General features: G+C 32.7%; 3 protein-coding genes across 4 annotated transcripts; 1 reads left to right on the top strand and 2 right to left on the bottom strand.

The window, feature by feature from the left end:
- The first annotated feature begins 816 nt into the window (after positions 1-816).
- Positions 817-6,626, top strand: LOC105790392 (probable polyamine oxidase 4). The gene is made up of 10 exons (XM_052635108.1): positions 817-1,241; positions 1,348-1,452; positions 1,538-1,626; positions 2,018-2,130; positions 3,044-3,131; positions 3,229-3,314; positions 3,401-3,503; positions 4,383-4,480; positions 5,432-5,861; positions 6,108-6,626. The coding sequence occupies exons 1-10, from the start codon at positions 1,220-1,222 to the stop codon at positions 6,423-6,425; spliced, it is 1,452 nt and encodes a 483-aa protein (XP_052491068.1). The 5' UTR covers positions 817-1,219; the 3' UTR covers positions 6,426-6,626.
- A 362-nt stretch (positions 6,627-6,988) lies between these two features.
- LOC105790394 (uncharacterized) lies at positions 6,989-8,926 on the bottom strand. 2 transcript variants are annotated; one of them, XM_012617968.2, is made up of 3 exons: positions 8,423-8,908; positions 8,167-8,339; positions 6,989-7,208 (listed from the first exon to the last, which is right to left on the bottom strand). In XM_012617968.2, exons 1-3 carry the CDS (start codon positions 8,600-8,602, stop codon positions 7,133-7,135), a joined length of 429 nt encoding a protein of 142 aa, XP_012473422.1. In that variant the 5' UTR covers positions 8,603-8,908; the 3' UTR covers positions 6,989-7,132. The 2 variants fall into 2 exon arrangements, with proteins under 2 accessions (XP_012473422.1, XP_052491069.1); XM_052635109.1 differs by lacking the exon at positions 6,989-7,208 and adding an exon at positions 7,243-7,436 and having other exon boundaries at positions 8,423-8,926.
- A 6,136-nt stretch (positions 8,927-15,062) lies between these two features.
- LOC105790393 (uncharacterized oxidoreductase At4g09670) lies at positions 15,063-16,937 on the bottom strand. The gene is made up of 2 exons (XM_012617967.2): positions 16,365-16,937; positions 15,063-15,770 (listed from the first exon to the last, which is right to left on the bottom strand). Exons 1-2 carry the CDS (start codon positions 16,833-16,835, stop codon positions 15,132-15,134), a joined length of 1,110 nt encoding a protein of 369 aa, XP_012473421.1. The 5' UTR covers positions 16,836-16,937; the 3' UTR covers positions 15,063-15,131.
- Between the last annotated feature and the right edge of the window lie 6 nt (positions 16,938-16,943).

Raw genomic sequence — 16,943 nt, 5'->3', positions numbered from 1 at the left:
AAAATTAAATTTAATGGTTAAATAATTTTATTATTAACAGGTCAAAATTTACGAAAAATAGCAAATATAATATTTTAGTAAATAAATAAATAAATAAATAAATGAATAAAGATTATTCCTAATTTATATGATACATATTTTATTTTATATCTGCGTTCACTTTTCTAAACTCTCCATAAAAAGATAAAAAGGTTCACAATTCTAACATTACCCCTGCAAAAAAATCTCATCCCTTAGTTTTTTTTTTATATTTTCTTACAAAGTTTGCGTGAGGTTCTTAAACTCATCAAGACTTTTCCATTAGTTGAGTCTTAACTCGATTAATGTGAGTATTGAGGATGCGAGTTCGAGTACGTTTGAGCGCATTATCTTCTTATTTATAGATGGAAGGAAAAATAGATATGATGATTTCTTTTTTTAATATAAAAAATATGAGATTTCACTAAGTCGATTCCTAGAAAATCTCGAATCAGATCATTGTCCTTACTTCAACAAATGAAGCACAGACCTCTTCAACGAAAGAATTTTTATTGTTTTGGTCCCAACTCAATACTAAACAAGTTCGAACTAGTTAAATATTTGTGTCAGCATATTATTTTTTTCCCGAAATAGATTATGAAAAAGAGTGTTGCTAAATTTAGACCGTTTAGAATTACTATGATTAAAGAAAAAGTTTTCTTTTATACCATTACCCTAAAAAAATCTCATCCCTTTTGATTTTTATTTTATTGTTACAAAATTGCCGTGAGGTCCTCAAATTTGTTTTTATTGCAAAAATACCCTTCAGTTGCCAATCATTTAAGGGGTGCACTACTATGTTTACGCTTTTCATTGTGGGAGGAAGAGATTGATTTGCGTTTGTCTTTGAAGGAAGAGACACTAAAAGCGAAAAGAGAGAAAAGGAGAAAATCAGCCGCCGCCATTGCCATTGCCATTGCCATTGCCTTCGCCGACTCCGACGCCCATTTTCCATCAGCATCGGCAGCTGTGATTTACTGTCTATATATAATATAACCATAATCTATGCCAGTCCCAGCCTTTGGGTATTCTTTTATTTCCTTATGAACGCCTTGGACAAGCCGTGTTGCTCCTCTTCCTCCTCCTCTTCCAATCTCAGCCGCTTCATTGCCGGCCTCTTAATCTCCCTTCTCTTCCATTCATTCCAGCTGATTTCTAATTTCCTCACTCCTATACACCCGTAATTCTTCGTTTCTAATCCATGGATCTGCTCCGCTTCCAAGGTTATTAACCGATTTCTAATATTCATTCTCTTTATTTCATTTTATTTATGAGTTTAATGTTGAACTCTTATGTGTATATATGTGTATGTATGTGTATATATATCAGGCATTGAGAGGCAGGAGGAGGCAGCAGTTCCCTGTGTCATTGTGATAGGAGGTGGTGTTTCCGGCCTTGCTGCCGCTCGGACTCTGACTGATGCTTCTTTCAAGGAAATGATTCTACACCATTATTGGTATTGTTATTGTTATTGTTATCATTTGCTGTTCAATTGACAGACTTTTTGTTTATCTTCAGGTAATCCTGTTGGAATCACGAGAAAGACTTGGTGGTCGCATCCATACTGATTTCTCTTTTGGTTGCCCCGTGGATATGGGAGCTTCATGGAAAGTCATCTTTTTTCTCCTCCTCTTTCTTTAATAGGCTTTAGATCTTAATATTTCTCTTACTTTGCTTCTTTATAAGTCTGTTGAATGAAATCAGGAAATGTTAGATTTCATTTTCTGTCTAGATGTAAGACATTTTTTTTTGGTTTAAAATGTTTGTCAAATACTTGAGATGATCTAAATTGGCTACTAGTGTGAATTATGGAAGGATAAATGGATATAATCTGCTATTTAAGTTGAAAGAGTGTTCTCTTAGACTTGTTAGCTAGCATTAAAATCATATTTCTCTCTGCCAGTCATATTTTTAATTGCAAAGTCTAAGTGTCTCAGGAGGCTAATATGAAATAATGAATCTATGTCTTGTCTATTAATTATCATTCTAATATTTCAGGCTACACGGGGTATGCAATGAGAATCCCTTAGCTCCATTAATATCCTCTCTGGGCCTTAAATTGTACCGTACTAGTGGTGACAATTCTGTGTTGTATGACCATGATTTGGAAAGGTAATCTTTCTAACTTTCTGCTTATACGTTTCTAGCATGCTCTCAAGATCACATGCATGGTTCTTCTGACAAATGACAATACCAATACTGTGCTATTCTTTTCTTTTTCCTCATGGGCCTCACGGCTTTCATCAATCTATATTGCATCATTATACTGGTCTTGGACCCTTTATACATTGTTTCATCCTGCCATATGTCCCAAACTCAGATGAACAATGTTCTTAGTAGACTGAAAGCAGGATATGGCTTGTGAGATTTGTACCATTACTTCATGGAATGAACAAATCTTTGCCATTGTTAAAGCATGTTCTGTAGTGAATATAGACAATGAATTTGAACATACTCTTCGACGTATATTGACATTAAATGATCACAATTCTTAAAAAAAAATCAGTTAATCTCATATTTATTTGAAAAGTAAACGAACAGACAACATGGATATTTCTTTGTAATCTGTTCTCTGTCATCAATGGGGCAGTCTATGATTAGAACGAATCTTTAAACCTGAAGGTGCCAGAAGTGAATCTTGAGAAGGGGAAGGGAAGGGTCTATGATGGTGTAAGAGAAGGCTATCTTCTGTTGTGTAGGTCAAAGTCCAACCGGCTTTAACTTGTAGAAAGAAATTGTAATAGTCCTGCACGGTTTCCTATTCTTTCATTACTGTCTCTATTTTTTTTTCTTTATATGGTTGGTTGTTCTAATCTCTTATTTAATGTGGTTTATATAATTTTTGTATCATGTATTAGTACGTACGTGTCAATTAGCTAGTAATAACCAAAAGTGATACTTCGGCAACATGTATTAGTTCTTTCACAGGTTACCTCTCTACATGCATGTAAACCAACTTGCAGCTATAGCTTCCTTCATTGTAGTTTGAACTACTTTTGTAAGTATCTGACTTTACTTTTATCAGTTATACACTTTTTGATATGGATGGCCGTAAAGTTCCACAAGAGATTGTTGTTGAAGTTGGAGATGTATTCAAGAGAATACTCAAAGAGGTATTGTTCTAAATAAATGATCTAGTTTGTCTTTGCTATAACCGAGCATTGTAATGTCATGTGAAACTCATTTTTCCCCCTATATTTATGCCTCTAGACTGAGAAAGTACGGGACGAACACAAGAAGGACATGTCAGTCCTTAAAGCAATATCAATTGTGCTAGATAGGAATCCTGAGTTAAGGTATTTGTGTTTCGCATCACTATCTCATTACCTTGTTGATAAACATGGGTTTATTTAGTGTCATTGACATGTCCTATTTTTTATAGACAAGAGGGACTTGCCTATGAAGTGATGCAGTGGTACATATGTAGAATGGAAGCTTGGTTTGCTGCAGATACAGATATGATATCCTTGAAATGCTGGGATCAGGCAAGTATTACTTGTTTAACAGCTAAACTCTATTAATTTGCTGTCCTTGTTGGAGACCTGATATCTTTGTTTATGGACGTGGTAACTGTTAGTTATAAACATGATAACAATCTTACACTATGCCTTTCATTTTAAATTTTGAGTTGTCCGTCAGATAGTTTGTGGTGTCATAGATTTGTGAAGAAGGTAAAGACATAGTAATTTAAACCTGTAATCATGTGCAAAATGATTTACAGGTCTATACTAGGTAACACTTCCATACCAATCAATAAAACTTGTTGCAATCATATTAGCTGACCCTTTTTGTGAAGGAGAATGAAAACTGAGGAGTAACAGTTACATCAGTTTTTATTATACTTGCACAATGACTTGAATTTGTGGTTTATCATGTGAGTTTAACTAAAAGAAAAAGGGGAAAATACCCATCATTACTTCTAGAGAACACCTAGCTGGCTGGCCCCATTACCTTTTTGGTCTTTTTCATCTATCACCTGAACAATCGAAAGTCCTTTTCTCTTATTTTCTTCATTTGTATTTTTTTCTAGAAATTTCCATCTGGGTGTCTTCTCAATGGAGCCCCTTCTATTCTAAAATTTGACCAGATCAACTCCACTTCAACTTTAAACTCTACATACATCTTTCACTATTGCAAATCAGAATCTCGAAGCTTTTCAACACTGGTTTGCATGAAGTGACGCTGATTAATTTAGTCATGTTCTAATTGTGTAGAAAACGAAAAAGTTCCTGAAAATTTCACATAAAAACACAACATTTTAACATTAAATTTTAATCCTATAATAGAGTTCAAAACATTTCATCTGATCTATTAAGAAAATTAATGGTTGCTCACTAAAATGGTGGCTGATTTGTGATGTTCAGGAACAAGTCCTTTTGGGTGGTCATGGACTTATGGTGCAGGGTTATGACCCCATAATAAAAGAACTTGCTAAAGATATTGATGTTCGCTTGAATCATAGGTAATATTTGGTGCACCAAAATGGTTCTCTGATTTGCTAATTACATATCTTTGTTAAATGCTTTAATGCATGTAAAATAATATTCTGCTCCTGTACTGAAGAGATTTAGTCTAGACAAAGCATATAACTATGCTTGTGTCTCTTTTACTAGTATAGTACTAGATCCAGCATTGACCCTCAATTGGTAACAGGGTTTAGTACGTATTTTGGTGCCCAAAGCTATGTCAGCCGTTTTGACTTGGTACTCAAATTTAAAAATGTGCAGTATGGTACTTGAACTTTGCTTCTGTTTACTAAAGCTTGCATCCACCACCGGTGGTAGAGAAGGCATGGCATATCCCCAACCCACTCAATTACTTGATAATGATGTGGCCCTGGTGTGGGGAAGATGTGACAGTGCTATGCTTAGTCCTTGCCAGAGTTGTAGAATATGCAATCTGAACCTCGTAGATAAGCAAAATTTGAGTACCTTATTGCACTTTTTAAATTTAGGTGCAAAATCACATTTGGTTATAGTTAAGGTACCAAATTTGCCTGTTAAGTCTTGCTAACAGTAGAAATTTACTTTTCTTTGCTCCATTGATGCTTGTGCTTTATTTCTTCACTAATTTTCTTCTTCCTTTCTGTTTCATTAATCTGATATTAGAAAGATACAATCTGATGTTTAAATGAGGCCTACACTGTTCTAGCATTTCAACTTTTTGAGATTTTGATCATATATTTACTCAAATTCCATTTTATTTACTTGGGATGTTGAACACTGAAATTGAGTAGCTGTGATCTCCATGTGTACGGTCAGCATGTTACTTTTATTGTCGGGAACTTTAAATATATTCTTGTAGCATATAAAATGACATTTTGTTTCTTTAAATGAAAATTAAGAATGGAAATTGTTTATGGTGCTTGTCAGGCAACAAAGATTTTGATTCTTTTATGGATATTGATGAGTAGGGTTTCTAAAATATCCAGAGGATGTGATAAGGTGGTGGTCAAAGTTGAGAACGGATTGAGCTTCATTGCTGATGCTGCTATAGTAACTGTACCCCTCGGGGTTCTTAAAGCCAATTTGATTCAGTTTGAACCAAAGTTGCCAGAGTGGAAGGTTGCTGCAATTTCAGATATTGGTGTTGGTAACGAAAACAAGATTGCCTTACTATTCGACCGAGTCTTTTGGCCAAATGTTGAGCTGTTAGGCATTGTTGCACGCACTTCTTATTCTTGTGGTTATTTTCTCAATCTTCACAAGGCAACAGGCCATCCTATTCTTGTCTATATGGCTGCTGGAAGATTTGCTGACGATCTCGAGAAGTTTTCTGATGAATATGCTGTGAAATTTGTGATGTCACAGTTGAAGAAAATGTTTCCTGATGCAACTGAGCCGGTAAATTTATGGCTTCCAGCTATTTATTTTATATAACTTGATTTATCCTACCTAGGCTAAACTCGGGTGGTTTAAGGAATTATGTTTGCTAATCTGCCTGAATTTTCTTTCTAAATGTTGATAGAAAATCAAAAATAGATCTACTAGATTGTACAAGTTTCCATCATGTTCTATTTTCCATAACATAATTGATCGTCTCCTATGGAAGGTGTGAGCTAATATTTGAGAATGGTAAATGCGAAACAGGTACAATATCTGGTGTCACATTGGGGAACAGATCCAAACTCCCTTGGCTGTTATTCATATGATCCAGTCGGGATGGCAGGAGATGTGTATGATAAGCTTAGAGAACCTTTGGATAATCTTTTCTTTGGAGGGGAAGCAGTTACCGAGGAGCACCAAGGGTCGGTGCACGGAGCTTACTCTTCTGGAGTCCTGGCTGCCAGAAACTGTGAGAACCATCTCTTAGAGAGATTAGGTGACTTTAGAAAGCTCCAGCTGATCTCCTTTAGTGGTGATGCATTATTAGAACCCATATTTCCTCTCCAGATATCTAGGATGTGAACTTTATTTTACCCATTACAAAGACTTGAGTGAGTTGTCTTGATTTTCTAATTAGATTTAAAAAATAAAATCCAACATGTTAAAATATTATCATATACTGTATCACTAAATGTGACTACTGCTTTCAATTTCCATCCCCAAAAGGTGGAAGAAACTAAATTTCAGATGTTTGATAGATATGCAAGACATGCTATTCATATTTGGGTGTGAGTCTTCCATACCAAAAGAATGTTATTTATGAGGAGTTGAAAAGAAAGCATGAGCAGAGTAATGGTTAGAATAATGAAGATGATGGAATAATATTATTCTTTTCTTTCATATGAATTGCAAGTTAAGACAGAAGAATGATAATAACTGAGTGGAACTCGGAGCCAGAGGTACCCTCTCCAACAATACAAGACATCCCATCCCTTCTCTGAAACCTCAATTGATGATGTTAAAAAGTCAATACTTCAACTGAAAGCAACTTTTAATAGGAAAGTCGAGAACAACAAATATAAATTCACATTATAATCTGTTTTAATTTAATAGTTATGGTTAAAAGATAAAAATGAAATCACCCATGAAAATGAAATTTTGTTTATTTCGAGTGGATTCAAAAGATGTCATTATAATAGATAAGACCTCTCATACGATACATATAAAGGAAATGTATACATAATTATGGATGAGATCACAACGATACCCTAATTAGAAGGGAAAGAAAATCATTGTCGGAGCAGGTTTATTGCTAATGAGATAGTGCAAATCTTGAGCCCCAGCAATGCCAAGAACCCATATTTCCTGCAATTACACCAAATTGAATATCAAAATATTAGTATTCTCCCTCCATCACCTAAGAGTTTATTTCGTTAAACAACCTTATTATAGGTTTTGAACTTTTGATCATATCTGCTCTTTTTGACACAATAACTAGAACTATCCATAACCCCTCAACCCATAAATAGGAGGATAATGCACTTCAACGCATTCGAATCCACTTCTTCTAGTCCATTATCCAATTTGAGAACCCTACAATGATGCCATATATCTTTCCTTTAATATCAATCTTAATCCCTCCAAATTTGAGAATTAGGTCACATAATAAGTTTAAGGTTAAATCACTAAGTATGCTTGAACTTGACAACTTTTTTCGGTCTAAATTTTATTTTCAATTTAAGCTTTGAACTTGACAATTAACCTTAAAAGTCTTAGTTTTTAAAATCCAAATTAAGCCTTGACAATTATCTAGCCCTTAAAAGCCCTAGAATTAGGCTTTAAAATGAGAAAATTACTAAATTCAAATCTCAAATAATACATAACATTCTTAAATTGCATCAAATCAATATTTTTTAAAAATTTTAAAATATGATATGAACAATATTAAAAGATATGTCATCAAATCTGAATGGTATCTTAAATTTTGTGACCAAAATGAATTAATTATCAATTTTAATGGTACCCAAGTTTAGTGAACACAATATTTAATTCCCAAGTTGGAACTAAAAAAAAAAAAAAAACCCTAATTGACAAGTTCATAAACTAAAATTCATATTAACTGACCCTATATCTTCAAACTTCAAGTTTAGAAACTATCACTTTCGCATCGGGTTTGAACTTGTATTTAACCTTTGACTAAAACGATCAAAAGATTCAGTTGTTAGGAAACCAATACTCAATTAAAACATTTTAAAATTTATAAAATTCAAACTGCAATTAACCCTCACGAATAATAAAAAAAAGCAAAGAAGAAGAAATATACCCAATAGTGAGACGTTTCTGGGGATCTCCGGTGGAATAGCCGGTGAAGTAGAAATAACGGGTGACGGTGTAAAAAAGTCCAAGCGCAGCGGAGATGCAAGGATGAGCCATCCCTCCCAAAATCATCAGTACAAAGAACATAGGCATCATCTCCAGCGAGTTTTGATGCCCTCTCTGCAATCAAAAAATTAATTCAATTCGCTTCCTTTTGAACAATTTTTTTAGAAGAAGCAAAAAATAAGAAAGAAAAATGAAACCTGAACACAGTTGAAGAGCTTTGCATCTTTGTTCTCGGATTCAAGAGCGTAAAGGGTGGGGTAATAAACCTTATACTTCTTGCGAGCCATCCCTACTTGGATACCCATCCATATGCTGAGAAAGCAGTAAGCCACCACCACTAACGCTACGTACCCGTATTCTTTAGCTAAAAACTCCATGGATCTCTCTGATTAGGCTTCCCCTAAGTAATTTCTAAAACTTTTAAAATGCCTCTGCCTATCCTTTTAACAACGAACCAAACCCTATCGCTTTTTAATTCCAGATTCTTCCAGTGGGATCTGGATCTGGATCTGCTCACACTGACTTCAGTAATTCTTCTGAGAAATTCTATGGAAAGTGAGGTGAGCTTTCCATAACATCCCTTGTAATGGGGAATGGAATACCGGATAATCCGGTCAAATTATTTTACAGAAAATTTCATTTCATCTTTTCTCATACATAAATTAATCACTAATAAATTTAAAATAAAATAAATTTATAAGATAAATTAATATTTCGCAATTTCTCGTCTCATAATTTTTTATATAAGAAAAAGAAAGTACAAAAACAAAAACATGACGGGTGCAAAAGATATAAGAGACTACCAAAATTGGTTGGTCTGATTAAATTTATCTTATTTATTTAATTTATCAAAATTTTAAAATTATCATTATATATAATTTTTTTCTCTACCAAATTTTAGCAAGAAAAAAATAATTTAATTTACCAATTTTTCTATCTAAAAATCCTAATAAAATTTCTCAATATTCAAAAATAATATTTTTCACTCCAAAATTATAATTCCGTTCCAAACCTTCATTCCAAACCATATAAAATATAATGAAATAATACTACAAATTATGAGAGTGTACCAAAATTACGAGGAACACCAAAAAATATGAGAAAATATAAAAAAATTAAGGAAGTACATAAACTTATAAGGAATATAAAAAATATGAAGAAGTAGAAAAAACATGAGAAGTACAAAAAAAATTGCTTGGCCTCATTAAATTTATTTAATTTGTCAATAATTTAAAATTATCATTATATATAAATTTTTCTATACCAAATATTAACAAGAAAAATAGCAAATTAAAATTTACCAGGAAATACCAAAATTTTAGGAAATACTAAAATTACGAGGGAATACAATTTTTTTTATCTAAAAGTACCAAAAATATGAGGGAGTAATAAAATTTCGAGTAAGTACAAAAATTATGAGAGAATACCAAAAATTATGAGGAAGTAACAAAATTACGAGGACTATAAAAATTGGTTGATCTTAAATTTCTTTCATTTATTTAATTATTTAAAATTTTAAAACTATCATTATATTTAAATTTTTCGTACCAAATTTTATCATGAAAAAATAATTTAAAAGTTATCATTTTTCCATCTATAAAATCTCAATGAAATTTCTTAATATTTAAAAATAATATATTTTTACTCCAAAATTATATTTCTCATTCCAAATCCTCATTTCGAAATTATTCCAAAAATTATGTGACCATACCAAAATTTTTGAGGGTGTATCATGTAATAAGCCAGTTTCCAATGATGTTGGAAAATGCAGTTTTGGGTTCTCGTTTCTGTAAATTGAGCCCGTAAATATTAAATAAGGACATTTACGGAGTTAGTATATTGATGAATTGAAAATTGGTTAAGTGATTTAGCCGAGATTGTGAGTAATTAAGGCTTAGGGACTAAATCGTAAAAATTTAATCATTATAAAATTTTAATTAGAATAAGGCTTGGGGACTTAAATAACAATTATTCAAAGGACCAAAATAAAAAAGGACTGATTTGAGATAGATGTTAGTGGGATGTGATGTTAATTATCATTAGATTAAGTTAATTAAAGTTTAAGCCTAATTAATTATAATTAAGTTAATTAAATAAGTTTAATTAAAATAAACTTAACTATATAAGTAAATTAAGTGGGAAAAATATGACAAAAGTTTTTATATTCTTCCCAAAGACCACCGAAACCATTTTAGAAGAAAAGAGAAAGCTTTCAAGTTTTATTCAACATTCGACCCTTAATTGCAAGTAAGTTTTTAGTTTTTTTATTTTATTTTATGGAAATTGAATCATGGGAGTTGGACTTAGCTAGCCCATGTACTAATTTGTAAAATTGTTAAAATTTTTGAAAGTTTTCATTGTTGAGAATCGAATGAATTGGTGCGGAATTGTTAGAAATGAAGCTTTGTTTAAGAAAAAGACTTAATTGTAAAGCTTAGTTGTTAGTTTCATACATTAGGGACCAATTTGAATAAAATAAAAAAATTATGAAATGTTGATAGGAATAGAAATTAGAAAGTCTCTAATAAATTTTGGTGAAATTGGATTTTAATTCGAAGCCTTAAGTTGAAAGTTACATTTGTCTCGATTTTAGGGGCTAAATTGAATAAATTGAAAAGTATATGTAAATTGATAATTGGTTATGAATTGACTGGAAATTGATTGTATGATATGTTTGGTGACTATTCGTATCTAACGTGGATGCAGAACCATCGAGAGGAAAAGCAAAAGCGAGAGTTGTTGACGAGTGACGTGGGACCCCCAGTTTGTATTTATCTAATCCGAGATCAATATAATTATTATATATTCCTGTTAAATTGCATGATTGAATAATGAGGTGAGTATATAATGCTTGTATGAGTTAAATTATGGTGATTGATATGGTATATCGAGATAGAGGATTAAATTGAATAAAATAGAAAGTAGTATGATTTAATTGATATGTGGTACTTGGTATAAAATTGAGTTGAAATGTGTTATATGTTGTATTGGAATGGTGATTTGATTATGAGTTGAGAATGATGGAATGTAAATTGAACTATGTGATGAAATTGGAAATTGGTTACCTTATTAACTGTACGGGTTTATACTTCGATTTAGCCGATGATGCACTTTTGTATGCCAATATATTTACTTCAGTTTATCTGATGATGCACTGCTGTTCCAGTATATTTGTTTCGATTCATTTGATGATGCACTTACGTGTTCCAAAATATTTGCTTTGATTTATCCGACAATGCACCTATGTGCCAGTATAATCGCTTCGGTTCATCCGATAATGCACCTTATGTGCCAGTATAATTCCTTCGACTTGTCCAATGATGCACTATAGGTGCCAGTATACTTCGTTCAGTTGATCCGATGATGCACTACGGTGTCAGATTAAGATGCAGATTGACTAATCCATGTATTCGTCTTGAAATTCGAGTCAAGTTAATAGGATTATATAAACATGATTTGGTTGTCTGATAGATTGAAATGAAATGTGAATTGATTTGGTATAAATGCATACATATGAAATGTGATATGAAATAGCCTGTGAAAGACTATGCAAATAGGCTAAAAACAAGCCCTGGGGGATGATGGAGCAATAACGAGTCAATAGGCTTGGAAATGGTTGAGTACTAAATATGAATGGAACTTATGTGTTTATATGTAGTAATGGAAATGAATAAGTATAAGTAACTATACATGATAATATAAATTGGTTAAGTTATTGTGAAATGAATGAGAAATAGTATGTTTTAAGTACATATTAATGTATTGACATGTAAAGATGATCATATGCAAGTTACTATGATAATAGAAGTATTTGGTATGCAACTATGTAAGATTTGATTGTAAAATTTCAGTAGGTTTAATTGTATGCAATAATTTTAAACTTGTCTTGCATTGGCTTAAATTATGGAAATACCACCAAGTGTATTTTCTCAGTGTACGATTTGTTTTCTTCGTGCGCAAGTATAGTAGATTTCCAAGTGTTCGAGCAATAAATCCAACATCCAGCAAGCGGTCTCCAACTCAATAAAGTTTCCATTTTGTTTTAAGTATGACGTGTACCTAGGTTGAGTCAAATTTTGGCATAGCATGATACTTATGAACTTTTGGACTTAGAATTGGTATTTTGAAAGTGACTATTGTTTGATTTGAGCAACTTAGATTGTCACAATATTAGCTAGTGTATAAAATGTGATATGGTTGCTATTGTAAATGGTAATGTATGTATATATGCATGTATTCTTTTGACAAGTAGTTTAATGGTTAGTTTAGAGAAGTAACTTAGGTAATTGGATGAAAATGATGAAATGAATGGAATGTATATGTGCTAGAAAGGTTTTATGATTTGAAAATGAATCCATTAGTGATATGATTTTGGCTGAAAAATGTGTTATGATTTGTGAATTGATTAGTTTGTAATATGTAGAAACAATATGTTACATCGCGACAAGATCAAGTCACCATGCCACGACAGGACGTCGAGTATGGGTCGTTGCAACGAGGAGCTAAGTCAGTATGTTGCTTCGTGACGAGGAACTCCCGACGTCGCAATGTCAACCTAGAATTTTGTTAATATTACAGTTTAGTCCCAAATCGATCTTAGGTTAGTAATAGAGCTTTCGTAACCTTGTGTGAGACCTGAGAATGAATATAAATTGTATCTAATGCTTATATTACTTGTAGTTAACTGTGTAATGGTAATATTTGAATGTAATTTGATCGTAGTTGCTCCGGCAATGAATGTGACATTTTGTAGATCAGACCTGGTGATCGAGCCAGGTATGGAGTGTTACATACCAAAAATTATGAGGAAATACCAAAAAAGTGAGGAAATACAAAAAATTCTAAGGAAGTACCAAAAAAATATATATTAATATAGACAATATATTAGATCAATATGATAGAGATATCATATCGATTTAAAATTTTACTTACATGACAAGTACAAACGACTTGATAATTTCAACTGTTAGATTGTTAAAATATTAATTGTATTAGAAGTCATAGAAGGTGTAAAATCACTAAGTTTTTTCACTGGTGTAAGTAATCCGAAATCAATATTAAAAGTCCACCATTCTTTCTTCTATTTTATGCATGTACGAAGACTTATAAAAAAAATTCCTATAGAAATGCTGATACACAACATGTAATTATAAATCAAAACACGAGCATTTTAATTTCTTTAACCTTATTTTTATATTTTTTCTTATTTTAACTTTATATATTTTAATTCTATTATGCACCATTTGTTTTAACGTGATTTATTTTCTATTTTTTGACATTAAGATAATGGAAAGGAATCAACCAAGGGTTTGAAGAATTAATTTGATGAGAGAGTGATCGAACAACTGTAGTGCAAGGCTAACATGTATAAGACAATGTACGACTAGCAGCTTAAAATTAATGAAAAAAAGTGTTGAAAAACTTGAAATAACAAAAACATTATGAAGATTTATCGAGAAGATTTCATTGATTCAACCAATCGATGGGTTGAAGAATATACAAACTTATATACAATATTTAGGCTATGTTATATTTTTTTAATTAAAAATTGTTTTTTCTTAAAATGCTATATTTTGCAAAATAAATATATTTATGGAATTAAAATTACTTGTAATTACATGGTGATACAATTACTATTTTAATAATTGTGTGGATTTTAAAGGACAAAGCAAATCTAGAGAGAGGTCAAACTAATATATATATATATATATATAAAATTTTGGAATTTCTAAAATGATTTTTGAAATTTTCAAGTGTTAAAATAAAGTAAATTGTTTGGGTGAAAATTATAAATTTGTACTCTCCTCTTATTTACTTTTTGATAATAATATTTGTTAATGAGTAAAATTATATCATCGAGTTAACTCGATAGAGGAAGAGGGAAGACTATATACAGGGAGGAGGAGAAGAGAGTGTAATTCGGTGGTGTTGCGTTTGCCCTTTGTCATGAAGGTTTTGGAGAATTATTTAAGGGAGACACTCATAAGTTATATTATTATTATTTAATGTAAATCTTTATTAGATTAACTCTATGCCTTACCCTGATAGAGTTGGAAAACAAGAGAAAAGATTATTGAGAGAGAGATTGTAATTTGGTAGTGTTGTGTTCATTCTTTGTCGGGAGGAGTTTTTGAGAGATATCTAAGGAGAATATTTGTATGTCACGTGTTTTCTTATGATTGGTGGGCTGTTATTCAATCCCATAATATTTTGGGTAAATTACATTTAAGGTCATTAAACTATTAGTAGGTTTATGTTTTGGTCACTCAACTTCAAAAAATTACAAAATGGTCATCAAATTATTTGAAAGTTTTTATTTAAGCCACTCAACTATTAGAAAGTTGTTATTTAAATCACTGGACTGTTAAGCTTTTTCTTTAAAATCCAACTAGCAAGCTCCAAGTAACGATTCAACGATCATCATGGTGGATCAATAACCATCGACGAGTAGAAGAACATACCTTAGATCCAAGTTGATATGATGGACAGTGTTGGAGATCAAAGAAAAAAGTTGTTTGGATTTTAGTTCGCAAATTTGTGACATTCAAAGCTAATTCATAAAACAAAACAAAATCTGAACTTTAGAAGAAAAAGGGAATGAGAGGTTTTATTTGGTGCGAACAGAGAAAGCTATACAATTGTAATTTTAATAGTCCAATAATTTAAATGAAAATTTCTGAATAATTCAGTGACCATTTTATAATCTTTTGAAATTAAATAATCAAAATATAAACTTATTAATAATTTAGTGATCTTGGACGTAGTTTAACAATTATATTTTATATTTTTTTATTGAGTCTTAGATGAGTTTATAGTTTTTTAAAAAGAAAGGGGAAATATCTGAATAGGTAAGCTTTGGTATTATACATGTTCAATAACACTAAACATACTCACAAGATCATCACTTCAAAAATAAACAGGCTTACAACCAAGATCAACAGATTTCTTCACTGCATCCACTAGCATCTGAGTCTTTCTACTAATCTCAGGCCATTTAGGATCCGGCAACACCCCAGGTGTTGTTCTAATCCCCGCAACAATCCTCGTAAATTCCTTTACCATCAAACCCTCCTGTGGTAGCTCATCACAATTCACAACTACTCTCTCAGGCTTCACATTCCACCCGATATGAAGATCCACAAACTTTGCACCCAACGTGAACTCGAACGATGCGGAGCTCTCTCGTTGCGGGATGATGAAGTCGTTGAGATTCAAGGAACCTTTGGAACCAGTTATGGTCAAGTCCATGGTTGTATCGGCGAGGAAAGAGCAGTGAATGATTGCGTTGGTCGTGGCTCCTGATGATGATGGTTCTTTATACTGAATGGAAGCTGAGCAGGAGACGATGACTCCATCGGAGTTTGTAGTGACGTCCGGTAGGGCGGTGACTACGGTTGGGAGCTGGTAGTTTTTGGCCCATAATACAGCTCCGAGGCAGTACCAGCCAAGGTCACCCAATGCTCCGAGACTATCCAGGTTTCCTTTTACTCTTATGTCATTCTCAAAGAATTCTGGGGATGCTGAAGTTGTTGATGTGCTGTATATCTGAAAACCAAAGAGCAACAAATTCCACTAGTAGATTGATATAATAAATAGGTAAAATTGTGCTATTAGTCCCCGTATTGTGCGCAATTCTTGGATTTAATCTCTATAATTTAATAAATTTAGCTCGTATACTTTTTGAATTGGTCAATTTTAGTCTCTATATTGGCACAAATGGTATCATTTAAATTTGATCTCTTATGCTTTTAGAAATTTGAAATTTCATTCTTAACTGAAACAATAGTAGACCTTTTCTGTGAGCAATATGTGAAAATAAAAAACTGACACGACATTACACATCTCATATATTTGCCGCGTCAAAATTTGGTAATAACAAAACTTAACGAATTCAACAATTACCATTTGATCAATATTGTCATTTTAAAATTCAAAAAATAAATGGACTGAAAATGACAAAATGGTTTTGTCAGTAAAGCAAGTTTATGCAGAAAAATATAAACAACTCAGTTCAGTGTACATTAATATATAGTGACAATTACACTCTTTTCGTCGCTATTACTATATGGCATCCTGTAAAATTTTTGAAGCTGGAATCAAATTCTAAATGAATCTCATAAATTTAACAAAAAAACTTACATAATTGATGTCTCCTAAAAGCTTGGAATCAAAGAGCATCTCCTTCATTTTAACAGTCCTAGGATGGTGTAACCACATCGACCCATCCATAAACTGCAGGCCATTAGATTGACATGCTTCAAGTATTGTATCAAGCTCACCCACATCAAGAGCCGTCGGTTTCTCGATCAGCACATGCTTGCCTTTTTGGGCAGCCATGACAGCCCAATGGACGTGCAAGCTAGTCGGCAATGGCATGTACACCGCATCCACCGACGGGTCATCCAGCAGTTGGTCGTAGCTCCCGTAAATCTTGACCCTTGGGTCCAATCCGTTGTCACTTGCGAATTGCTTTGCTTTGTCTATGGAGCGGCTGGCGATGGCGTGGAGGATGGAATTAGAGGCTAAGTTAATGGCTCTGGCCACTTTTCTTGCTATGTTTGCACATCCCACGATGCCGAAACGAACTTGAGCTACTTCGGTTTCAGCCATTTTTGTTTTTTAAGCTTTGTTTAATTGAGTGTGAAAAACTTGCTTGAATATGCTGTGTTTGAGAATGTTCTAAGGGATGAGGATCGCTTCTATTCCCTTACGTGGCTT

This window comes from Gossypium raimondii, chromosome 8 (assembly GCF_025698545.1).
Source record: "Gossypium raimondii isolate GPD5lz chromosome 8, ASM2569854v1, whole genome shotgun sequence".
Lineage (NCBI taxonomy): Eukaryota > Viridiplantae > Streptophyta > Magnoliopsida > Malvales > Malvaceae > Gossypium > Gossypium raimondii.
Note: the sequence above shows the minus strand (reverse complement) of the source record. Positions and strands in the feature narration are given on the sequence as shown.

What these genes read in the sequence shown, in the direction of transcription:
- LOC105790392 (XM_052635108.1), top strand. Translation starts at nt 1,220, where the DNA reads ATGGATCTGCTCCGCTTCCAAG. An exon ending in GATAGGAATCCTGAGTTAAG is followed by an intron (nt 3,315 to 3,400) that starts GTATTTGTGTTT and finishes TATTTTTTATAG; the next exon opens with ACAAGAGGGACTTGCCTATG. An exon ending in GATGTTCGCTTGAATCATAG is followed by an intron (nt 4,481 to 5,431) that starts GTAATATTTGGT and finishes ATTGATGAGTAG; the next exon opens with GGTTTCTAAAATATCCAGAG.
- LOC105790394 (XM_052635109.1), bottom strand. Translation starts at nt 8,602, where the DNA reads ATGGAGTTTTTAGCTAAAGAATACGGGTACGTAGCGTTAGTGGTGGTG. An exon ending in AGCTCTTCAACTGTGTTCAG is followed by an intron (nt 8,340 to 8,422) that starts GTTTCATTTTTC and finishes TTTTGATTGCAG; the next exon opens with AGAGGGCATCAAAACTCGCT. An exon ending in CAGAAACGTCTCACTATTGG is followed by an intron (nt 7,437 to 8,166) that starts GTATATTTCTTC and finishes GCATCATTGTAG; the next exon opens with GGTTCTCAAATTGGATAATG.
- LOC105790393 (XM_012617967.2), bottom strand. Translation starts at nt 16,835, where the DNA reads ATGGCTGAAACCGAAGTAGCTCAAGTTCGTTTCGGCATCGTGGGATGT. An exon ending in TTTTAGGAGACATCAATTAT is followed by an intron (nt 15,771 to 16,364) that starts GTAAGTTTTTTT and finishes TTTGGTTTTCAG; the next exon opens with ATATACAGCACATCAACAAC.